This window comes from Maniola hyperantus, chromosome 7 (genome assembly GCF_902806685.2).
Source record: "Maniola hyperantus chromosome 7, iAphHyp1.2, whole genome shotgun sequence".
Taxonomy (NCBI): Eukaryota; Metazoa; Arthropoda; class Insecta; order Lepidoptera; family Nymphalidae; genus Maniola; species Maniola hyperantus.
The window spans coordinates 379,942-405,392 of NC_048542.1; the positions used below are offsets into that span (position 1 = coordinate 379,942).

The 25,451-nt window shown below is 36.2% G+C and overlaps 3 protein-coding genes across 4 annotated transcripts; 1 reads left to right on the forward strand and 2 right to left on the reverse strand.

Annotated features, from left to right (window-relative positions):
* Positions 1 to 3,223: 3,223 nt before the first annotated feature.
* Positions 3,224 to 12,222, reverse strand: LOC117983688 (guanylate cyclase beta-like). 2 transcript variants are annotated; one of them, XM_069499533.1, is made up of 8 exons: positions 12,172 to 12,222; positions 10,500 to 10,704; positions 8,886 to 8,950; positions 7,414 to 7,482; positions 6,815 to 6,898; positions 6,027 to 6,710; positions 4,464 to 5,915; positions 3,224 to 4,375 (listed from the first exon to the last, which is right to left on the reverse strand). In XM_069499533.1, the coding sequence occupies exons 1-8, from the start codon at positions 12,212 to 12,214 to the stop codon at positions 3,384 to 3,386; spliced, it is 3,594 nt and encodes a 1,197-aa protein (XP_069355634.1). In that variant the 5' UTR covers positions 12,215 to 12,222; the 3' UTR covers positions 3,224 to 3,383. The 2 variants fall into 2 exon arrangements, with proteins under 2 accessions (XP_069355634.1, XP_069355635.1); XM_069499534.1 differs by lacking the exon at positions 7,414 to 7,482.
* A 906-nt stretch (positions 12,223 to 13,128) lies between these two features.
* LOC117983901 (uncharacterized) lies at positions 13,129 to 16,649 on the forward strand. The gene is given in 8 exon segments (XM_069499721.1): positions 13,129 to 13,171; positions 13,429 to 13,557; positions 14,154 to 14,212; positions 14,959 to 15,078; positions 15,862 to 16,084; positions 16,087 to 16,196; positions 16,198 to 16,441; positions 16,585 to 16,649. Coding segments are annotated over 8 exon segments (993 nt in total).
* A 319-nt stretch (positions 16,650 to 16,968) lies between these two features.
* On the reverse strand, positions 16,969 to 25,210 carry LOC117984111 (putative leucine-rich repeat-containing protein DDB_G0290503). Its single transcript, XM_069499722.1, has 8 exons — positions 24,864 to 25,210; positions 21,533 to 21,601; positions 20,835 to 20,987; positions 20,363 to 20,434; positions 20,265 to 20,284; positions 19,948 to 20,143; positions 17,448 to 19,853; positions 16,969 to 17,114 (listed from the first exon to the last, which is right to left on the reverse strand). The coding sequence occupies exons 1-8, from the start codon at positions 25,156 to 25,158 to the stop codon at positions 16,972 to 16,974; spliced, it is 3,354 nt and encodes a 1,117-aa protein (XP_069355823.1). The 5' UTR covers positions 25,159 to 25,210; the 3' UTR covers positions 16,969 to 16,971.
* Positions 25,211 to 25,451: the final 241 nt, after the last annotated feature.

A 25,451-nucleotide genomic window follows, 5' to 3' on the forward strand; every position in this document is an offset into this window, starting at 1 on the left:
AACTTGGCTTGTGGGAGGTCGAGCGGCGCCGGGCGGGGATGCAGTCACAGAGTAATATTATGAGATACGAGTAGCTTGCATTGTTATGGGTAGGGTGAAGGGTTTTGCTATTAGGTTGATGGTGTACAACCAGATCAATGCTAAGCAAGATATGCAACCTGCCTAGCGCAGTAAGCTGTCCGCTTTTTAACCGACTTCAAAAAAAGGAGGAGGTTCTCAATTCGTCGGAATCTTTTTTTTTTTTTTATGTGTGTTCTCCGATTACTCTAAAACGCCTGGACCGATTTGAAAATTCTTTTTTGTTTGAAAGGGTATACTTCAAAGTTGGTCCCATTTTAATTTGGTGAAGATCTGATGAATATACTGGAACTCCTCAACGGATAAGAGTAAATTGCTCGCGATCAGTGTAATAGCTTAGTAAACAGTAGATTTTTAACCAGTCATAGCATAACTCCATGGGGCCACTAAAAATTGTGAAATAAATTTTTTTTACAAAAAAATTAAAACCGACTTCGTTAATATAGTTTCATAATAATACTTTTTGGTGCCGGTGCCAATTAGCTTTAGCTGCGCGAATCGTCTAGGCTTCATATTTTTATGGGACTCCACAATGGCACCTCATTGGCACCGGCACCAAAAAGTATTATTATGAAACTATATTAACTCTTGTATAGATAATATATTCGGTAATAAATTAAATTATTTTTCAATTTTTAGTGTTTGTGTAACGAAGTCGGTTTTTATTTTTTTGTAAAAAAAAATTATAAGTAGAAAGGGCTGACGGTTCGACTACCGGGAATGTAGGAAGTGTAGTGGTTAAAATTGCAACCTCCAGTTCGAAGCCTCCATAATGTTCTCAAAGGAATGTGAAATCTGCCAATCCGCAAGCCCTTCTCATGCTGAGAGGAAGTCCGTTCTCAGTAATGGGCCGGCGATGGGTTGATCATGATGAAGGTGAAGAGTCTATTATCCATCCATCCATCTTAGGCTGCATCATCACTCGCTGCCAGGTGCCAGGTGCCAGGTCTGATTGCAGCCAAGCGCTATCTAGTCTATAAAAAAGCAAGCTATGCGGCCTCAGATATGCTGTTTGCACAAGGGTGATGGTCTCGGGTTTGATTTCCGGCGTGCGCAATTTGGGAATTTATAATTTTTAAATTTTCTCTGGTCTGGTATGGTGGTGGGATGCTTTACCTAAATAGCTGGCAAAACGATTCAGTACCTAGACCTTTTTACTTTTTTTTGGTATATAGAAATACCTTTTTTTACCATTAATATAATATAATAATTATAATAATTTTATTTCAGGCAATGAAAATACAACCCATAACATTTAGAAGCGTAGAAATTCTCGTCTAGAAACTAAACTACAATGACACGTCTAATTAATCCTTCATTGCAACGAATAATTATAATCTTTCCAATAGATTTCCACAACAAGGCATCTATAAATGCAAATTGTTGGTTGTATTAAAAGTGTAGGGATAGTACGCGACAGGTCAAGGTGGCAATCGGGGAGGGAACGCTTCGTACAACCGCATAGCCCCCGCGCTAACCCGGCGCAGGCGAGAGCGGGTGACGTGCGGGTGTGCGGGGCGTCCCCCTGCCTCATACCCCGGTTGCCATCTCAGCCTGTCGCACAGTGTAGGTGCGTGTTAATTGTATGGTGCAACAGTTAGCGGATAGGAAGCTCGCGCGTGTCGGTGCGGAACGTTTCGTAAGCGTTCATACTTTGTCTATGAATGTACGGTTCAACGACAGCCCTTAAAGGTTATATCAGTACCAGAGTGAACTGGAGTGAAGGAGCTCTCGGGTTGATCCTGAATAGACCATAATATGTCAAATATTCGGCTATGGTGACTGGTGACGTGAAATCAAAGCAAAATAGGGTTTAGGGTACTTAGCAAAAATGTACTTAAAACGGCTTCGTCAAACCTCTGTAAGTTATAGAGAACATGATATTATACTAGCGGATACCCGGCGTGCTGAAAAAAAATTTCATACCTACTTAGATTTTTCTTTTTTTTCGTCTAAAACCATATTTGCATTATTACCTTTTTAATCAATCCAGTTTGGGGCACATCGGTTGCATGGTTTCAAAAGTAACGGACACAGGTAAAAACATTTTTTGTGCTTATGCCCGCGACTTCGTCCGCGTGGACTACACAAATTTGAAACCCCTATTTTACCTATTTAGTGGTTAAATTTTCAAAAATCCTTTCTTAGCGGATGTCTACGTCATAATAGCTATCTGTATGCCAAATTTCAGCCCGTTCCGTCCAGTAGTTTGAGCTGTGCGTTCATAGATTAGTCAGTCAGTCAGTCAGCCAGCCAGTCAGTCAGTCAGTCAGTCAGTCAGTCACCTTTTCCTTTTATATATTTAGATTAAGATTATCATTTCTAAGTTACCTACCAAGAACCTAGTGGCTAGAACCTTGACATCGATATTAAATTTTTGAACACTAAGTTTAAAAATTCTAGATATTGCAAGCATGTCCTCCAGGCAGCAGGCACCCAGGCACCACTCAACCATCGACAATTCCCGCTGGCGCATTGCGAAACATTTTAATTGTTGAGCGACTATTCAGATGCTATCGCCGCTTCGCCGCTTCCGATGTTGCACGGATGTCCAACACGATTACTAATTGTTTTTTTACCCGACTACGCAAAGCCAAAAGGAAGGGTTATGATTTTAGCAGTATGTATGTATTTTTGTATTTATGTGTGTTCAACCGTTTTGCCTAAACTACTGAGTTGATTTTGATGAATGAGGTGTCAATCGATTTGTTATTATAGTCCGGGTGACATAATATGCTACATTTGAAAACCGAAAAGGTCGGCGGTTCAAACCCCGGCCGTTGCACTATAAATGAGTTTGTTGTGGGCTCTTCTCAGACCTGGGCGCGTTTGGAACCCTCGTAGCTTTAGTTTTAAGTTTGCGTAATAATTATCACCACTATATCTTAGAAATCCAACATCTGACCATCAAAAAGAGTTATTAATTTCCTATTTTTAATAAATCATTTGACTTTTGACTTTTGACTTTTAATAATAATTGTCCTACCTACTCGTACAAGCACAAGCTTGACGCTTAGTTAGAGAGGAAAGGGGAATATTAGTCATTGATCATGAGTAACATGGCTAATTTTCTTTTTAATAAAAAAAGCTTTACTTATTGATAGATTACAGATAGAGTTCAGTAATAAGAAACTTATACGCGTACCTATTGATCACAAACGTCTGCAAAACCTTGCTATGTCGAGTGTAGGTATTAGGGTGCTCATACTCTACATTGCAACGTTAAACAATCAATCAATAACCTTTGCTTTATACAGATAAAAACGATATTTATGGGCGTCTGTCTATCCTGCCACACAAACACTTCATACAAAATACGGATGAAACTGTTCCACATTAGATTTTTCTTCCGTCGAGTCTTCCTCAATTTCTATTTTTTCCGTACCATAGTCCAAGGAATTTAACAAATTCATTTGTTTCTTGTACATAACATATTCTGGATTTAAATTTTTAGTTCTTTTTCTATCTTCATCTTCACTTTCTCTAGAGATACTACTTAAAGGATCGTCGTATTTATCTGCTTTCTTTTCTTTTTTTCTTGTAGTTGTTATAGTGACATCTGCAGCGAGTATTGTGTGAGTTGGTGATTGCTTTTGTGTTGTAGTTTCAATGAATCTGGGTAATTCTTTACGTTCGTCTTCTTGGTTATAACTGTCTTCTATCCAATTTAACTTTATTCTATTGTATTGGCTTATATAGGTATCATTAGAATCTTTGTGAATTGACTGCTCGTCTCTCAGTTTATGGAAAGGATATGTTCTCATTGGTTTATTATATCTAGCTGTTTCAGATTCTACTACTTCTACTACAGGTGATTTGGTCGTGGTCATAATAGTTCCATCATCGTCATTTGCATCATCAATAAATACTTCAAATTCTTTACCATCATCTGTTTTCTTAGTGTCCGTTTTATCCATAACTGCGCTAGTTTTTTCATCATCCGCTGAATTAATATTATAACTTGGAGTAGTCAATGTGTAAATTATGTCTTCTTTTATTTCTTCGGTTTCAAACTTTCCTTTCTTATTTTTTTTGTGAAACTTTTTATTATACTGATACAAATCACTACTTTCTTCGTCTTCGTCGATTGATTCAAAAGTTTTGAACTTAACAGTATTAGAATTTGATGTGCCATTTGTTTCATCTGCAATTTCATTAGTATTTAGAATAATTGAAGCAGCTTCTGTAGTCTCTATTTCCATGGTCAAAGGAATATGGTCAAGTACTTTTTTCCGGGTAGCTTTTATATTAGGTGCACTTTTGATCGCATCTATCAATAAATCGATGCCATCGGATGCTGAAATAAAATAAGTCCACTGATATAATAAAGAGCTATCAAATAAAGACTTACAACTATTTCTCGTGAAATTAAACATGATGTCTACCTGGAGATATTTTTAATTGATTTTGTTGCTTTAGTAAATATTCCATTAATATTAAAAGGTATTCTAGAACACCATTGTCATCCATAGTCTCTCTTTTTCTTCGGTTCTTAAAACTCAATTTGTGTGCAAGATCATTCAACTTCCTGAGGTTTTTAATTATATTTTGCGTGTAAATTTCTATAGTAACAGCGTTATTAATTTTCTTATTTTCATTATTTATCTTGTTATTTGTTGTCTCCTGATTTGTCTTAGGTCCTAATGTTTTTATAACGTCATACATCCGTTTCATAAATTGGTTTTGAACTAAATTATAACTGGTTAGAACCTCCTTAATTTTACCTAACTTTTCTTCAATTGAATTATTTTTAATACTCTTGCTAATTCCTTGTTTTTTGGGATTTCTGTACAAATGATTCGAAACTTTCGAGTAATGAGTTTTACTATGTATTAATATTTGTACAACATCGTTTAGAATATGAGCAAATTTTTCCATTGATTGCATGAATATTTCTATATTTTGCTTGATATAAGAAATTTGGATACTCGCTGTTTCTGTCAAATTATCTAAATTAAATTTCTCGTAATTACATTTAATTATTGCATTTAATTTGTCTATGTCGTCATTACAAATCTGTTTATTGATACATATCGAATTATTTTTCATTTTTTTGCCATCCACATCGAGTAGTTGTAAAAGCCCTTTGATAATATTTACGGATTGCATTATTTTAATACTTTCTGCTCTTAGCTGATCAATTTTATATGTTAGTTTTTTGTTTTTTAGATCTACTGTACAAGATCCAAAATTTTGACAAATAGTTGTGATCAAATTATGTTTTCGGTTGGGTTGCTTTATTGTATTTTTATTCTTTACTTTTTTCTTTATAAAAACTTTTCGGAACATTGTTTTCAAATATTTTAAAATGTTCTTTTTCTTAATTTTATTCTTCACTGGCGTCGTTGTATTTGCATTACCAAATCCAACGAACTTTTTAAAGATTTTTTTGAACTTGCATATCTTTCCACATGCAATATTATTTTTTAAAGTAAAATTATGGAAATTGTTAGTCATATTCCCAATACTTGCACCATTTGTAAATAGTAATTTACTTATATTCATGAAATCTTTGGTGAAATTATTTTCGGCTTGGACTGTTGCGCCAATTTTCAATTTATCTTTATCAATAGCATGAAAATTTTCCTTAGAAGCGTTCATTTTTAAACCTCCAGCATTTGAAGTAACTTCACTGGTTGTATTTTTTGCTTCATTAGGAATTGAGTATCGCTGTATATGAGTTTGATTAGAATTTTTATTACCAGTTAAGGTAACTATATCGAAAACAGTATATTTAAAATAATTAGGTTTGTTTAATATTTTATGATCATTGTCCGAAGTATTGTATACAAATATGTTTTCAGTCACATTTGTATCTGTTGCATTAGTTATGTTACCTGAAAAGTGCAAATTTTAAATGTATCTAAATAAACTGAGGAAATCATTTAACAAAATAAAGTACAGAAATCGAGAATCTCTAATTAAATAGGTTTTGAGGTTAAAATTACCTTCTTGTGAAATATATATGGAAGAAATGATAGCAGCTCTTTTACTTCTTCTGCCCCCGTTCGATTTAAGGTTTTGGTTATTTTGCAAGCCTTTTGATTCTTTTTTTATCTTCTTAAAATTAGGCTTTTGTTTATTATTTTTCTTGCTCGTTTCATTATTATAATGTATAGGCATCGATCGTTCTTGTATAATTTTTTGTTGAAGTGTGTGCGTTATATTTTTCTGGCTTTCACGAATAATTTTCTCAACAGAATTCATAACTTTTTTGAAAATAGTGTGGGTAAGGTTCTTCACCATCTCCTCATGTTCGTTTAATGTTTTGGTGTTTCTTTTCACAATTTGTATAGTTGATGGATTCTTAGATTTTCTTATTATTTTACTGTTAGGTTGTTCTTTGTTTTTTGGTATTGATTTCTTTTTGTAAACTGGTACTTTTGTTTTTTTTACTGATATTACTTTCTGAGGTTTGCTTTTATTTGGTTTACTTTGTGATTTAGCTGGCAAATTGTTTTGTATTCTTTGGTTTGTTGTAACTCGTTGTTTGTTAGATTTTCTCAGGGGATTATTTTGCTTTTTCGTTGTTTTAGATGTCGGTTTCTTTGTAGTCATTGTAGTCGAAGGCATCTTGGCTTGACGTTTTCCGACTTTTCCTCTTTTCTTTTTCATTTTCTTCTTTCCCTTTGCTACAAAAATTGAAAAGATATGTTTACAAAATAAATCTTCATCATAGATAAAAACAATTCATCGATTTCTTCCTCTATAAAAAAATTTGTAACACATAACTCACCATCATCACAGAAGCTTAAGACGTGACAGTCCCATCTTCCATTAGCATTGCAATCACAAACTGTACAGCCAATGCACCAATCCACTGAAAAAAAATCATAAACCTCCCAAAAGATGGTTAAAAATGCAGCTATAAGTTTTTAATGAAAAATCTTTTTCAACAATTTTTTAAAATCTAATTACTAAAATCCCGTAGCATCTGTTTAATTGACTTCGGTGGGTACTGAGATCGCTTGCAGAGATACTCTGTCTGAGAGAGAAATCCTGTAGAAAGATCCAAAGATTTACCACGGTGTTTTTAAAGACCTACCGTTTTACCAATTTTACGAAATTTGGTACTTGGGTTTATACATCCCGGAGACGATATACCTAGGTGTTTTTCATCCCGGAAAACTAAAGAGTTCCAACGGAACTTGTAAAGGACCTCCGGTTAACCGGTTTTGATGAAATTTGGTACATAGACAGCATCCCGGAAACGAACACAGGCTTCTTCTTATCCTAGAAAATCGGTGAATTTCTGCGGGATTTTTAGGAAATCCACGCGGAAGAAGTCACAGACATTATGAAGTTTTTAATAATTCATTGATTCGTAGTAGGTACCTGGAGGGCATCCTTCGCTGTAGCTGGCTTCGTGCGGCTGGCATTCCTTAGGGGTATTTTTGTTAAAAACTAAAAACATTTACAATTTTAGTATTAAAATTTTTAAAACATTTAAATTTTTTTACGAGACATTTCACCGCGATTAATAGCCTCAACTGGTGACAGAAGGGCTGGCTCATTTTTTGCGCAGCGGATCAGCTTGGCTGTCCAGCGCGGAAATGCAGCCAGTATTCTTGGCACCATTCCACGCGGTCATGATTTATATAGTAATTAGATAAGGCTAGCTTTAAGTTTTATTGTATTAAAAAAAAAAAAAAAAAAAAAAATTTATTATTCTATATCGATTAATTTTAAAAATGAATCCACTTCATATGAAGTGACGACCTCCCTGGCGCAATGGTAAGCGCTGTATTCTTGTTAGTGGGAGGTCCCGCGTTCGATTCCCGGCAGGGGTTTGGAATTTAATATTTTCCAATTTTTTGGTTTGGACTGGTGGGAGGCTTCGTTACCACCCTACCGGCAAAGCCGTACCGCCAAGCGTTTAGCGTTCCGGTACGATGCCGTGTAGAAACCAAACGGGTATGGGTTTAATAAAAACTACCATACCCTTTCCAGGTTAGCCCGCATCCATCTTATGTTGCATCATCACTTACCAACAGGTGAGATTGCAGTCAAAGGTAAACGTGTATATGTAAATAAAAATAAAATAAAAGTGAATTTATTTTTGAATTTGTTGTATTATTAGAAGCGGTGTGATAGCCTAGTGGTTAAGACGTCGGCCTCCTAGTCAGGAAGTCCGGGTTCGATCCCCAACACACTTGCTTTAAAGGTGAAGGCTGAGGCGGTGAGGGCTGTTCGACTTGTGAATGATCCCAAACTAACCGGCTCGTTGGAAAGCCTGGAGCACCGCAGAGACGTTAGCTCTCTATGCGTGTTCTATCGCCTGTATAATGGGGAGTGCTCTGAAGAGCTTTTTGACCTCATTCCACCCTCATTTTTCTACAAACGCACCGCGCGCCACCGTAAGGAATTTCACCCTCACCATCTGGGTGTCTGGTGCACTTCGACCGTCCGCTGCGCCAGATCCTTCTTTCCACGCACGTGCAAACTGTGGAACCAACTCCCATCGGCGGTGTTCCCACTAGATTACAACGTGGGGTTATTCAAGGGGCAGACCAACAAGTTCCTAAAGGACCGGCAATGCATTGGCGGTTCCTCTGGTGCTGCAAATGTTCATGGGCGGCGGTACTCACTTAACATCAGGTGACCCGCCTGCTCGCTTGCTCGCTATCTCTATTAAAAAAAAAAAAAGGAAACATCGTGAGGAAACCTGCATGCCTGAGAATTCTCCGTAACAATATTCTCAAAGATGTGCGAAGTCTGTCAATCCACACTTGGCCAGAGAGGTGGACTATGGTCTATGGCCAAGCATTAGTAGTGAGTGGTTTTGTGCGTCTCTACTTATCACTTACCATCCTTCGCAGCGTCGCTGAAGAATATATCAGTGAAGCCAGGACTCCTGCGTACTCTACTCAACCTGAAAAATACAGGGTGTAACCAGAAACCGCTAGCAAAAACTTAGCGTTATTGTTATACTACCTAAAAACAATCCAATACCAATAACCATTTGCCTCAGTTTGCCATAACTAGTTTTAGTGATTTAGTATTTTTCAAACCCGCAATGTACAGCGTGCAAAACTCGGGTCAATACCCTACCTACGATGCGGCATTGACTCCGAGTGACCTACTAACGTAACGTTCGTTGACCTCTAGCGTCAGTCAGATGTTTTATTTGCAATATAATATATACTTACGAGATTATCTATTATCTAGTTAGTGTAAGTGGCACTGCCGTTCTAATAAGATATAAAAATAAATAAATAAATAAATTAGTAGCGTGACGAGACTCTATGATAAGATAATTATTTTGTACTAGCGACTCGCCCCGGCTTCGCATGGGTGCGACGTAGAACCTAAGGTGGTGTCAGATAGTCATAGTCATAGTCATTTATTCATAAATACACATTATACGTCAATTACAATAATTTAAATTCTTTTTCTTAATATTTAATACCTAACATATTCTTGTTTCAAGAATAGATTTTTTAAAAATATAAAATAAAATAAATGTTTTAAACAATTTAGTCTTGGATCTTCCCAAGTAGAAATTCATTATAACTATAGAAAGACTCCTCGACAAGCCAGCTTTTCATTTTTCTTTTGAAAATCTTAATATTTTGCGCATTTTTATGTCGTGGGGAATCCGATTATAGACCTCGTGTGGTGTCAGTGAAGAGATTATTATAGGCGCCGCGGCATCGCCGTAAATCATAAAATTGAGTATTGTGAGCCAACCTTCAAAGACACAGGTATGCTATCGGGGACTTTTTGTAAAACTTTTTAAGAGAAACAATTTCTACATACATTGTTTTCATGTAACTTTGACCATTTAGGCAGCGCACGCCTGGAAACTCACAAATGAGAGGATTTTTTCCAAAATAATTCACATTATTTCAATTTCCCTAGGGATCTCTAATTTTTTGAGAATTAAACTATACCTATAAACCTTTCTCTTGAATCACTCTATCTATTGGTGTCAACCGCATTAAAATCCGTTGCGTAGTTTAAAAGATCTACGCGTTCATACATACATACATACAGACGCGGGAAGCGACTTTATTTTATACTATGTAGAGAAGATACGAACATGACGTAAGAGAATAAAAATAATCTGTATGATTACTATATTATTATGGACTAGCTTATGCTCGCGACTTCGTCCGCGTGGACTACACAAATTTCAAACTCCTATTTCACCCCCTGAGGGGTTGAATTTTCAAAAATCCTTTCTTAGCGGATGCCTACGTCATAATAACTATCTGCATGTCAAATTTCAGTCCGATCCGTCCAGTAGTTTAAGCTGTGCGTTGATAGATCAGTCAGTCAGTCAGTCAGTCATTCAGTCAGTCAGTCACCTTTTCCTTTTATATATTTAGATTACTAGAGGTACATCCTTTATACATCGTGTTTGATAATAACATGATATACTTCTTAGTTGGCATTCTTCGGGTAAAAAAGCACCCTACCTCTTTTTCCTCCCGTAATGTCGGTAGTGCTTGTCATCACACCTGCTGGACTCCCTCGGCCAGCACACCGCCGAGCCATCGCCCTGGCAGAAGCAGAGGTGGCAGCCAGGCTCGATCGAGTTCAGGTTCGACTCCCGGTTAAAGTAGTAGCCCACGTCGGGGCAAGAGGCTATGTGTTTGATGATGGGGGCTCCTTGTGGGGTATCTGAAATTACATACGGGAAAGGTTATATTTAACTAGCTGATGCCTGTGACTTCGCGTGGCTTTCTATACTTATATTATAAAGGAAGTAGGTAAAGTTTGTAAGTTTGTTTGTAGGGGGAAATCTCTGGAACTACTGAACCGATTTTAAAAATTCTTTCATTAGTAGAAAGCTACATTGTTCCTGAGTAACAAAAGCTACTAGATAGTAGTAGGTACGCGACAGGTTGAGATGGCAATCGGGGAGGGAACGCTCGCACATTTCCGTTGCGGGCGAGCGCAGTGACGTGCGGGTGTGCGGGGCGCCCCTCCACCTCATTGCCTGATTGTCATCTCAACCTGTCGCGGACTATATATTTAATTGCTTAAAACGCACATCACTACAAAAAGTTAAAGATACGTAAAGATACTAAGCCATTAGATGGGCAGACGACATCAAACGAGTCGCAGGGGGCCGCTGGATTCAGGCGGCGCAAGACAGTGGCGTGTGGAAGTCCCTACGAAAGATCTATGTCCAGCAGTGGACGTCTTTCGATTGTAAATGATGATGATGATGAAGCAGATTGCATAAACATCGGAAACAAGCTGAGAAAAATAACTAAAGCATAAGTCTTTCCTGTTTACTATTGATAAAAAGTTTATAAGCATAACAATAAGTGGAAGTCAGGAAAATGGGAAAAACCGACAAAAACTGAGAAACAATCGCAAGCGTCAGTTCCCGCGACCAGCTGCGATACACAATCCAGTGTTATGATACTTTTAGGGTTCCGTAGCCGAATGGCAAAAACGGAACCCTTATAGATTTGTCATGTCTGTCTGTCCGTCTGTCCGTCAGTATGTCACAGCCACTTTTTTCTGAAACTATAAGAGCTATACTGTTGAAACTTGGTAACTAGATGTATTCTGTGAACCGCATTAAGATTTTTACACAAAAATATAAAAAAAAACAATAAATTTTGGGGTTCCCCATACTTAGAACTTATCATCAAACCCATATGTGTGGGGCATCTATGGATACGTCTTCAAAAATGATATTGAGGTTTTCAATATAATTTTTTTTTAAACTGAATAGTTTGCGTAAGAGACACTTTCAAAGTGGTAAGTGATGATGCAGTCTAAGATAGAAGTGGGCTAACTTGGAAGGGATATGCAAGTTTTTTAAACCCATATCTACTTACCTCTCATTAATTCATCATTAGTGCGCCTCGAGCGTGCAGTGGGGGATCTCCTGAGTGGGTCCCCGTTGGAGGGTCCGCCTCGGCGGACGTCGCTGGCTGGGTCGTGGTCGTTTGCTTCGGTGTTCCCGTGACCCAGTCGCCAGGTGACGCGCAGGAGCGCCGCTGAGCTTTAGTGGGTATTCCGGTCCCACATACCTTCCCTCCAGTTGGCTGGTAAGCTGGCTGGCTTGGCTTCCCAAGGGGGGATGCGTAAACGCATTTCCCAGCGTTAAAAAAGAGGGTCTGGTCTTACCCCTCGCGGTGGCATGGTGAAGCAGCAGCAGCAACGCAAGCATGCTCGCCGACTGAGCCGAGCCGAGTCGAGCCGAGCGCCGCGGCCGCTGTTTGTAAACATCCTGAAAACTAGCGCGATATCGTGCCAGGGAGGGATTTACGTAATTTTGATCGCTATATGCCTCATAAGAAAGCTCAGAGTCACTCAGCGGGCGATGCCAGACAGCTCAGAAGACAAATCAGAAATGAGGAGATCCGTAGGAGAACCAGAGTAATCGAGATAGCTGAACGGGTTGTGAAGTTGAAGTTGAATGAGCAGGAAACATAGTTCAAAAAACCATAGTTGTTGGGGTCCTAAGGTGCTAGAATGGTGATCTCACACCGGCAAGCGCAGCGTTAGAAGAAAGACCTCCACTGACAGATGACTTCAAACGAGTTGCAGGGAGCCCATAGCTGGACATAAGCCTCTTGTTGGGACTTCCACACGCCACAGTCTTGTGCTACCTGACTCCATCCCTACGACTCGTTTAATGTCATCTAGCTGTCCAGCTAGTAGAGGTCTGCCATCCTGCACTTTGACATTCCAGAACCTTGGGACCCAAACGTCTATCGGTTCTTCAAACTATTTGTATAACAATACTACTTAGCTTAAGCTCGCGAACCGCGCGTGAACTACACAAATTTCAAACCCCTATTTCACCTCCTTAGGTGTTTAATTTTCAAAAATTCTTTCTTAGCGGGTGTCTACGACATAATAGCTATCTGTATGCTAAATTTAAGCCCAATCCGTCTAGTAGTTTGAGCTGTGCGCTGATAGATGAATCCGACAGTCAGTCAGCTTTTCCTCCTCCTCAATTCCTCTGAATCTTTTTTATATAGAAAGTACAGTATCAAAAGAAAATTAATTCTGAATCCGTCCCTCGGCGCCAATAACGGCGCAAACATCTCGTGTTACCAAATCACACGCATTGTTGCGATGCTCGCCACACTACTGCTCGCCGGCATTCTCGGCATTTCTGGTAAGTTTGTTTGTTCTTTTGTTCCACTGTAATGCTGTAACTGGACTATGGCCTAAGCCCTTCATTCTGAGAGGAGATCATTCTCAGCCAGTGATGGGTTGAGATGATGGTGATGAATACTGTACAGTACGCGGCAGAAAGTAATGTACATCGACCTTTAGAAGGAGATAGCGGATTTGTAGAGCACTGTCTCTGTCGTTGAGACCGATAAAACGTCATATAGGTATGAGATTATATTTTTTCAGCAACATTTCCAGATATTCAGGACCTCCAGTTTTCTACTAGCATCAAGCAAAGAGAGCACTGCGAAATTTGCTATGGGGCTAACTGTTTCAATATAGAAGAAACCAGATGTGAATATTATAGACAAACAGAAAATATTCTTAGCGATGACCTAGGAAATTATGAAGCTTAGGATACCGAAATTAGAGATAGAATCGATGGGTATTTAATGGAGCATGTCCATCAAGGTACTGATCTGAAACCTATTTAAATTTCCATTATTCTATTGTCTATTGATGAAAATGCTAAAATAAAATAAATAAAAAATATTATTTTTTATTCAATTAAACTTTTACAAGTATTTTTGAATCGTCAGATCAGATGCACTACCACTGGTTTGGAACGCCTTTCCTACCGAAAAGAACCAGCAAGAAACTCGGCGGTTGTTCTTTTCAAAGATTTGATATACAATATTATGCCATGTAGGTAGGTGCCATAAGAAATGTATTTGCAGTCCTGCGCGTTGCTGGAACGAGCTGTAGGGCAAATCCACGCTCTTTTATCATTTAGATAATCTTCAATTGTGTAATATGCTTTTTTCAGGAGCATACTTTTATCAGATTTTTTAAACTTGTGTAAAGGCAAGTCCAAAATAGTTTGCGGGATTTTGTTATAAAAGGTTATACCCATACCCACAAATGACTTTTGGACTTTCCTGAGGCGGAACGTAGGAGTAAATGTTATTGTTCCTTAATTACAGATTCATGGGCAGAAATTGACTGTATACCTTTAGTCTCACAGTATACAAATTGTAATAGAGGTAAGCAATGACCTATATGTATTACGCACTGGATGGGTCATTCCGACCAAAACTAGTATGTTCTATAAAGTTGTCAAAGTTAGTAGGATACTGGCCATCAAGTTTTAAGGAAAAGGAATTTGCACCCCACAATATTTTTTTGTGTAGAATGACCAACTAGTGATATATTTATCAAACCGGTGGCTCACTCCAACTTCGTCTGGGTTGAACAATAAATATTTACATTTATAGTCCATCTGGAATAATGTACCTACTTACCTCACAAATCGTGAAAGAATTTTTTAAATAGGTGCAGTGGTTGCAGCGCTCCAAATACGCACAAAGTCACTGAATTCGCACTCTTTCTTTATAATATTAGTATTGTAGTACATAGAAGTCCCGGAGGTAAGTAGGAGCATTTTCTGAAGAAGTAAAAATAAAATAGAATATCTTCTGTTGTTCATAGTCAAGCTGTTTTCCTATATATTTGCCATGCATTGGCCGAAGTCTTGGACTAATAAATATACAAGTCTCATTAAAATATAAGAGGTATATTGGCAGCAAGGAGACTGTATACTGCGACAATGCTCTCTTGGCACTTGAATGACATTCACAGGGGGGCGCTGTTGAAGAACAAAGGCTTAGAATATACCAACAAGAACAAAGGGGATTCTTGACGGCAACGTTAGTTCCGATTTTCGCCACGCGAAGGTAGCCTTGTCGCACTGTAAAGACGTTTTTAATGTGTTATCAATTATTTTTCACTGAAAATATTTGCTCTGGCTGTCGTATTTGTAACTGCGATGGTATGGGAAGATGGAATTGCAGCATAGTGCAGCGTTGTGATTCTACTGATAGTATGGACTTCAGTCATACGACCTTGGCTGTAGTCAAAGAAAAATTGAAAAATTAAAAGATTGTAAGCAGTTATCATTCATTAGTGTTTTGTGCGCTAAATGAAATATACAAAATCGACATTACCAAACTCTAATTTTAACTTCTAGATATAAACGTTTTACAAAAAACAAAGAGAAAAAGATCTGTAATATACGACAATGGAACAGAAAAGGAGCGAATGAATTATGAAGATATACTAAAACTTCTGTATGGAATACAAAATTTAGAACATAATCACAAAAGGAACGGAACGGAAAAAATTATAACGCCAAACAATATAAGTAAACGAGTTAATGACATTGGTAAGAAACAATATGTTATTTTTTGAAGAATACCACTAAAAATGGCATAGTTTTAATCTTATGACTTTTCCTTCCAGATCATGTGACAACAAAGTGAAAAATTCATTAAACCGATACTTCCTATTACTATTAATTTACGAAGAGTATTCGATGTTGACTCGAACTCAAAGCAGTTTCATCCTATAATCGTACTTAATAACATTTTTGAAATATTAGAAAAGGACGTACCGGTAACTAAAGCCTTCGAAACTACCTCAAATAGAGGAAAACAAATTTTAATGAGAATAATCAAACAGCTTTATAGAAATAATTTCATTAGTACAAGCTCAAAAATCGTCGATCCTCAGTACGATATTACTAGTTTATTAAACGATATAGGAAATGGATGGGATAGGGAAGGTGTTACAAATATTTTAAAAAATAATTCATCTTAAAATCAACTTTATTTGATGAAGTTGCTACACATAAAGATATCAGCATATTATATCGGAAAAGTTAGACTTGTATTAGAATTACTGCAAGCTGCAGAAAATCAGCGCATACTACTAATTGAAGAGGGCGTCGAGGAAAAAATCATTTCCAAAATAGGAGATAATTTGAACAGAATAAATGATCGTGCTAAGCAAATTGTACAGTTACAAGAACTAAATAGATCCGTCAAAAATCATTTGGAAAATTGCCACAAAATAAAAACAGAAAAAGAAAGTCGTTTCTACAAACTATTAAGAGATTATTGAGAAATTCTAAAAAAGATATTCGTGATTTATTTCATAATAAAGTTCCTAAATCAGATATCATAAAACATAATTATCGCAAAAAAGTAGATCGATGAAATGACAAAAAAGAAACTCTCCGAATACGAAGAAACCATGCAGAGGTGGCAGAATAATTTAAATGTACGAAACAAAAGATCTGCTGGAGAGATAGGAAACTTTTTCAATCGTTTGAAAAATATAATTTCTGAATATTTGAGAGGAAAAGTAAAACCAGAAGTTCATAAGAAGAGTGGTAATAAAACCATGAGAGTTAAAAGGAAACATTCCAATCGAGGTAGGTATATTATATTTCTTAATTTTATTGTAGTATTTCCCAATCAAAGGAGTGAAATAAAGAAGTACTATGACGAATAAGGTCTGAAGGAAGATGTTTGCAGATGAAATCAAACAGAACTTTAATAAAAGTATGTTTTTCAGGGCATAAAACCAGCAAGCGAATAAAACCAAAGTCAACTACACCCAAAGTACTTATGCATCGCTAGAACGGAACTACTTTGATAATAAAATAATGATTATATTAAAGTACAAAAGTTATAATATTAATTTGATTAAATTGCTTATATTTATTTATAACTCCCTAATATTATAGTAGATACCATGAGTAGAACTTTTTTCAATGATTTAACGATTTTTGGATTATTTTGTTTTATCAGAAATTATTTATCACGAATAAGTACTTGGTTAAAATGAAACTGCTAATATTTAATAGAAAAAATCGTTTATAAAAATAAAAAAATATTTTTCACTATTTACGCTTTCCACATACCTAAACAATTTAGAGTTTTAAAGAAAAAGTTAAGTATATTAAAATAACGTCTTAAACAAATCTTCCCTGGTCTGCAGGTCCATTTCTTTTCCTGGTTCATTAAATCTCGTTATTGGTTCTTTTAGTCCTGCAGCTACTAGAGGTGCTCTTTTTCTGGAGTGATTACCAGTCGCTATTGAATCTGAAAACATATAAATTACTAGCTGATGCCCGCGACTTCGTCTGCGTGGAATTAGGTTTTTTAAAAATCCCATGGGAACTCTTTTATTTTCCGGGATAAAAAGTAGCCTATGTCACACTGCAGGTCTTTATCTAAACCCATGCAAAAAATCACGTCAATCCGTTGCACCGTTGCGACGTGATTGAAGGACAAACCAACAAACAAACACACTTTCGCATTTATAATAAGGGTACTGATTTCCATTAGTTACTACAATCGACTTACTTAGACAAATAAGACAGAGACTAAACAAATTACTTTGGAAGATTTTGCAATCTATTGTAGATTGATTACCTTTTATTCTTTGTTTTTCTTCATTTTGTTTATTAGCTATAAAAATTCTAAATAGCTCTTTGGCAATATTCAGATTTCCGCTTTGAATGTAGAACAAAATCCTTTTTCCAATATTATAATTTATATCATCATTGAGCTCTGCACCACTAGCCTCCTTTGACTTTAAATAAAGTAGCACACGATTCATTATTAGTTGATTTAAAATTTGACTTCTGCTTAGCTTTATATTGTTATATTTTATATTGTTTTTATATTCAACGCCATCCTTATGCAGATCTAAAGGTTTTGGTAACTTAAATGCCTGTTTGTTCACTTTAGTAAATAACACTTCTTCAGACTTTTTACTTGTATTTTGTTTTACATTTTCAACGCTTTTCAATACTTTAGTGCTTAGTTTCAAATTATTTCTCACATTTTCAATAAATTCTTTGATTTCATTACTTTTCTCCAGGTGTATACTATCAAGCACTTCCATTGATTTTTTAATATTTGCTAAAGCAAATGACTGTTGTTTAGTATCTGCTTCTAAGGTTTTCAATAACATTAACCGTTTATGAGGTGGTATTTGAGAAAAAATAGCAAAATTTTTATAAGTATTACCCATTAGTTCAACTTTTTCCATAATGTCTTTTAATTCTTCATAGGTCTTAGGTTTTTCAGTATTAGAACTTCTGCGTGTATCTTTCTGAGCATGTTGAATATTCTTTATCATTCTCTGCCATACTTTTGCAGATTTTGTCATTCCCTGAGGCACGAAGCTATTACTTCTTCGCGTGGATAAGTTAGACACAAATTCAATTTTTAACGCATCTATCAGATTTTTCAGCTTGTCTAAGTTTGTAACTTGAGTTACATTAAATTTCTGGGAATCTTGGTCATTTAAAACTTTATTAGTATAAAGAATTTTGTAAATGCATGGGAGAGCATCCATAATATTAACATTTTTAACATTTTTCATACCATGCTCCTTTTGAAGTTGTTGTAAATCATCAGTAATTGCTTTTAAATGTGCTTTGAGTTTTCCTTTAGTGCTTCTTGGTTCTAACACACCATCGGTCATACCTTTTAACAAACTGGTTAAACTTGTTGCTTCATTAGGGATTTCAGTTGTTGGCTTAATTTGCAGTTTGGTTGCTGGCTCAGGGTTTGTTAACTTCATCAAATCAACAAATGATTTTATTTTAAAAAACTCTGATAAATTATATAGTATATTCCCTTTAGTATCCATACTAACACTATCGGTGTTTTGTTGTGTGTTACTTCTAAATAAACAATTTGGATTACTTTCGATGTGATTAAGATAATCTAAAACTAACTTATCTTTAGTCGTCAAGTTTATTTTACCTAAATTTATATGAAATTTATTTTCGAAAATATTACTAACACTGCTCTTGTTTGCGAATTGATAAGAATTTTCCAATTTGTGCGTCACTTTTTTACTTTTGCTTTTATTTGGAATTAGCAGTTTCGTAATTTTATCCAATAAGGTTCCAAATAATTCAAATGAAGGATTTTTATCCACATCCACACGTTTAGCATTATTTTGCTCAGTGGATGTTTGATGTTTCATATCCTTTAAGTTTTTTTGAACACTTTCAAATTTTTTAATTAAACCTAAAACATTATTTAATTTCGATATTACGCCTACTGTTAAATTATACTGGTTTTCTTTTTCATTTATTTGTTTTATTTGCTCTGCTTGTTGGCATTTTGTATTATGTCCTCTCATGTTATTTATATCACCCTTTTCATCATTATCATTAAATGTATCCGAATCTGTGATTGTTTCGCATATAGTAACATTTTTCACGCTCTGGTTTTTGTTTAGAGATTCAGATAATTTTTCTAAGGCATTCTTGAGGAAAGTTTCTTGCCTTATACTAAGTGGCTCCTTAAATAATTCTAACAAATCGTTTATTTTTTCATGTTTGAGTACTTCAGTTTCAACAGAATCATCACCGGCATCTTTCTCCATATCCCACAGTTTACTTAAAAGATTTCCAGCAATAAATGCCATCGCAGTTAAGGTATCATTTTCAGGCGTAAAAGTTATGTTTGATGTTGGTGGAACATTTTTATCACCAATAACTTCATCTCCTGCTTTTAGTTCATTTACTACAAGCTTAGATAAATCTTTATCTTTTGTTATTTGTGAATAATTACCGATAAGTTTCTGGAGTTCTTTTTCATCTATCTTATTGATAACGTGAGAAGCTGCATCAATTTTATTTGCTGCAATGTGAGGGTCATAATCCTGCGGTTGATTATATTCAATATGCAAAGAACTTAATTCAGACTTATTAAAATTGTCTGATAAAATAGTCCTTCGAGATATTTTCGGTGTTTGATTGGTTTGTACTTTTTGAGCCGTAATAGTTCCTGATTTATTAGAAGTTTTTAGAGTATCTGCAACAAGGAAAAAATTTATATCGTTTTTTTAATGAAACCATTGCTACATATCTTAGTATTTAAATAATATATTTTACGGACTGAAAATTACCTTCATTTATTTCATCGACGGTATGAAAGAATTTTACTGTAGTATTCTCCTTACTTTTCGCTTCAGAATCTTGTTTTACTGATCTTTTCTGCCTCGAAAACCAAGTCTCGAAGTTTTCCTCGTGAGGATTTTGTTCTGGAACTATATTCAACTTATTATTTTGCTTGTAAACTGCTTTCAGATATTCAAATAAATCTTACCTTGTCGGAGTAATAGAATAAAAAATTCTGATATTCTAGAAGTGTGTGCTCGAAAATCAAAGAATGTGCTTTAGTGCAATATTTATTTATAAAATTTGTGATTTAAAAAGTTCTTCAAGGTATAGCTATTAAGTAACCTGAAAATAATACAATAATTTAGATAGAGGAAGACATTATAGCAAATGAGCCTATCAAAATACGCTTGTGTTGAATACCTATCAGTTCGTCGTCTGGATTTGGCGGAGGCGGAACAATTGCACGAGATTTTTTCTGCTTCTTTTTCATTTCTGGAACAAAAAATATCAACAAGGGATCATAAAAATTGGTTGAAGAAAAGGCTTATTTAGAGGGGCCTAATCGTAGTATACCAAACAAGGCCAAACAAACGTAGTTAGACTCTCATTTGAATTTTTCAGAATTTCATTAGTTTCATCATGATCAACTCATCGCCGGCCCACTACTGCACAGGTTTCTTCTCAGATCGTAAGAAGTGCAGATTGATAGACTTCACACACCTTTGAGAATATTATGGAGGACTCTCAGACATGCAGTTTCTTAAAACGCACAAACTCCGAAAAGTTAGAGTTAGTACCTGGAATCAAACCCCCGACTCTCCGAACGGGAGGCCGACCTCTTAACCACTAAGTTATTACTACTTGCAGCCTGAGCAGTTGATGGTAAGCTTACCAATGAACGACTGCAAGTCGCCCAGGGCAGTGATGACGCTGTCCTGGTCGGATGGCACCTCTTCCTCGTCGACGGGACACATGAACACTTCCTGGCATGACCACTGACCCTCAGATGTGCAACTGCATCTGTTGCAGCCTGAGCAGTAGTTCGCTACAAACATCAAATCAAATCTAAATTGCGGAACCAGCAGGAGTGAATATATACACGTTTTCTAGGCAGGCCAGCTCCACATTAGGCTGAATCATTACTATGTAAACTCCGTGGTCATCATCATCATCAACCGATAGACGTCCACTGCTGGACATAGGTCTCTTATAGGGACTACCACACGCCACGGTCTTGCGCCGCCTGAATCCAGCGGCTCCTTGCGACTCATCTGATGTCGTCCATCCACCTAGTGGGGGTTCTTCCAACGCTGCGAGGTCGCCATTCCAGCACCTTGGGACCCCAACGTCTATCGGTTTTTCGAACTATGGCCCTTACCATTGCCACTTCAGTTTCGCTACCCGCTGATCTATTTCGGTTCTTTTAGTTATCTCACGGAAGATCATCAAACCAGTGATCACCACCTACTATTTCGTGTGATTGCAGTCAAGCGCATATCTATATTATTTTTACTTTACTTACTTTATATTATGTTTCCAAAAAAATACTTTACGCAAATAGCTCTCCTTAAAGACTGAAAATAAGCTTACCTTCAGTGCAATCAGAATACTCGGAGACAAACGGAACACATTCACTGCTGTTCAAAACATCCTCACCCACTGAAAGTATTAATTTATTAATAGTGACTAAGTAATAATCTACATAAAATCAAATGCTAACTTCATTCACAAAATGTTGGAAAAAATTACCAATGTTAATTTTGGTCAATCATATTTCATTTTGTTCCTTGGACTATTTCACTAGGTAATTCGTTTTCATTACTCAATAAAGAATACATTATTACAGACCCCATTTCTAAAATACAGGGCGGCTTAAATTTTTAATTTTTCCGCAAGAAACTGAATTCAGTGACAAAATTAGGTCGACCCAAATTGCTCTATCTCGACAAGGCGGGTCGCCGCACCGCTCGCACCATTTAATTTTTGATTTATAATAATAGACGTCACAGCAAAAAGATTCGAATTACCTGCCTTTAAAAGTATCAGATCGAATCATCAACCAAAGACATGACCATTGGGTACTATGGTATGCTTATTGATTGTCAATTGTATAGTTTTTAAATAATTAATTGAGTAACGAAAATGAGCGTTTAAAATCATTACAAACTAAGTGTAATCAAGTAAGTATAATAATTATTACAATGACTAAAAATAATAAAATATTAAAGTAAGTATAGAAAAGCAAGATGCGTGCTAGAATCAGTGCAGCTGAAAATTGGTGTCCACAAAAAATCACTCCAAAGACAAGGACTTAGTAAAAGTGTAACAGTGCAATTTGCAAATAATTGAAATGCCTACTTATCTCATTATTCAAATCAATGTGAAGAAAACTTAAAAAGGAAAATAAAGTAATAATAATTGCATTATGTTTATTTATTATCATTATTACAAAAAAAACATTTAATACAGTACAAAAATAAAAAAACATCACTTCACTAAACACATTTCTTAATATTTTAAACAACACAAACATACGTTTTACACTCTTTTGTTGAAAATTTTGTGGATTTCATTCTATTTTTTTTTTTAAACCTGAGCAAACGGACAGGCGGGTTAATGTTAAGTGATTACCACCGCCATGAACATTTGCAGCACCAGAGGAATCGCCAATGCATTGCCGGTTTTTCAGGAATTTGTTGATCCACCCCTTGAATAACTTGAGTTGGTTCCACAGGTTGCATGTGAGTGAAAAAACATCTGCCTGCAATATTATTTTTAGCTAATGAACGTTTAGCTCGGCACAAATTTTTTTTTCATCGTGTTCCATCTCTCTTAACAATAATTATTATCTTCATATCTTTAATCATTGTTGACAATAAAATCGACGTAATCCTTCGTCGGACTTTTGGACAGTATGTTCTCCTTGGGTATCTTCCTCCTCATCAGCCGTATCTTGGCCCTGACCTGGTCGTGCAGCGTCCTCCGGTGCCCGTACGGATGGCTACAGCACAGCGTGTCGCCACCTGCAACCAATCACTCGTTTAAAATCATGAACACACAAAAACATAACTTAATTTTAGAAAGGAGCATCTCTTAAAAACTTTTTGGTATTTTTTGGATGATTGGTTGCAGATTCGCGATCACGATGATATTTAATTTCTTCTCAAAATTTTTGAACAGGAATTTTGATATCACTGTTTGCATTTGCACTTATAATAAAACTGTAAGTGGATGATTTCTTTACCTTAAATGGTTTATTATTATCGATATATTGCCTAAAACAGTATTTTTAGTCTGTCTGTCTGCACGCATTACATGATATAATTTCATGAAAACAAGAACTTTTCCTGATTAATAATAATTACATCATTCGCGAAGGCTTTATATTGTCGTCGCTATGATTATTAGGTGAACACTCGTATCAACTCGATTTTGGAGTGTTATTATTCTTGTTTAAACTTTGTGCAGGCATTTTAGCCAAAATTCAAAAAATGCCACCAGACAAATTAAATTGATTTCATCAAAATCTGGCAGTAGGAGCTCGAACACAACTCACAAAATACAATAGAATTCGTATAATCTGTACGGACCTGACGCAAATTCCTACAAGTGTTTGGTAAAAATACGCCTTAAAAAATTAATAGCAATTATTTTTAGTAATTTTTTTTTTAAACAATCAATTAATTTACAAAACCACTATAATAATTAATAATAAGTAAAATAATATGTGTAAACAAAAATAACACAATCGATAGAACTGCATTAGTGAAACACTGAATTATACTATGTGCAAAGTGTAGAAAAGACAGTATCAAGCCCTTCAGAGAGAAATCGTCGTACCGGCATCATAAAATGTAAAAATTCCATCATCCATAGTCCTTCGCAACCTATACGATATTTGTCTAAAGTAATCCGGTCGGTCCTGTTGAAAGAGCTTGTGGTACCGATCTTTAATTGCACGGGGATCACGAAGGACTCGGTAGTATTCGCAGAGCCACGGGTCTCTGCTGATGCAGGCTGCGTGCTTGCCGTCAGCAGAACAAACGCAGAAGAAGCAGACGTCCTTATTGGAATAGTCCAGCAGGGATTCGATGTCGCTCTCTACGTCGATGTCAGTATCATTAGCAGTGATGCTATTGCTGTAGTAGGATGTACTCCTTCTGCATTTCGCGGTCGATTCGTATGGTATCTCGTCGTAGTGCCAGATATAATCTAAATTGTTGGAGAAATAAAGGAAGAAATGTTTTAAATGTCAGGATACCACTATACAGCTAACGGATACGCCACGAAATTAAAGAGATACCTCAATAAAATGAGCTAAATTATGTGGAAATATCCTAAAAGAATGTCAATTGAAGGTGTGCCTCATTATTTAGTATTCGAAACGTCCTCCTTACATTATCATAAAACGTAGGGTTGATTAATCTCAAAACTCTACCCTATAATTGGCGTTAAAATGATATTTTTTATGGAAAACCTAATCTCTTCAAATTGTCATCATAGTCAATCATCAATTGTTCCCCTTCGTGAGCAGAGGGCAGATACTAATCTTCTCCTGGTCAATATTGCTATCAGGCGCCTGATGGTACTGTTTCTTTTTCAGAGAATATATTTTCTAACAGAGAAAAATTATCAACCAAAACTTTACACTAAAATTTCACAAACAATATTTTGATAGTTCACGATCTATCCACGTCTCTACCATTGCATGTGTCTTTTAATTTACAAATAGATTTATCTCAAAATAGAATTTTTAAAAAATTATTCAAATAACCTTTTACTAAGTACCTACTTACTTTCGAATTTGAATCTTTAATTGAACGTGAAGCATCTTGATGAAGTAGAACTCATTAGTTTGAATCGAATCACCTAATTTCAACTGCACTGATTCTTCAAGCATCCTCCCTAACTCCAGACTAACCTCTCCTAATCCTAAAAGACAAGGACCTTTCGTGTTCAAAGGGCATATTCTTCTCTATCCTCTTCTTCAAAAGACTCATATGGATACATTCGTTAACGTTCCTCGCTGGTCTTTTCGAGCAGTATTCATCTTTCCCTTCAATAGAACACACACAAATCGTGCAGGTTTCATCGTCTGTTCGTGTGTTCATATGTGTTCGTCTTGACTCTTCGGATTCGGAATCCTCCAGCTGTTTGTTTTGTCCGACCTTAATGACTGTGCGTCCAGGGAGGCATTTGAGACCACGCATTTCCATTTCGTCAGCGGTTGGTGTGCGAGGGTTGTAAAGGAAATCTAAAATCTTTTTCGGTAAGTTTTTGCCTAACTCATTACCTACTTATTGTATTAAGAGTTTGTGTTGAACAATAAATTAATTTATCTTTCTTGCTAAGTTTAGATTAGATCATAGGCCGACCTGTCTAGATAGGATATATTTTGGAGAGCGTGCTAAGAAACTATTTGATCTACGGGGTCAATGCCGCGTCGTGGGCGGGACATCGCGGCACCTATCTACGCAACATTCATTGACCTCTAGCGTCAGTCAGATGT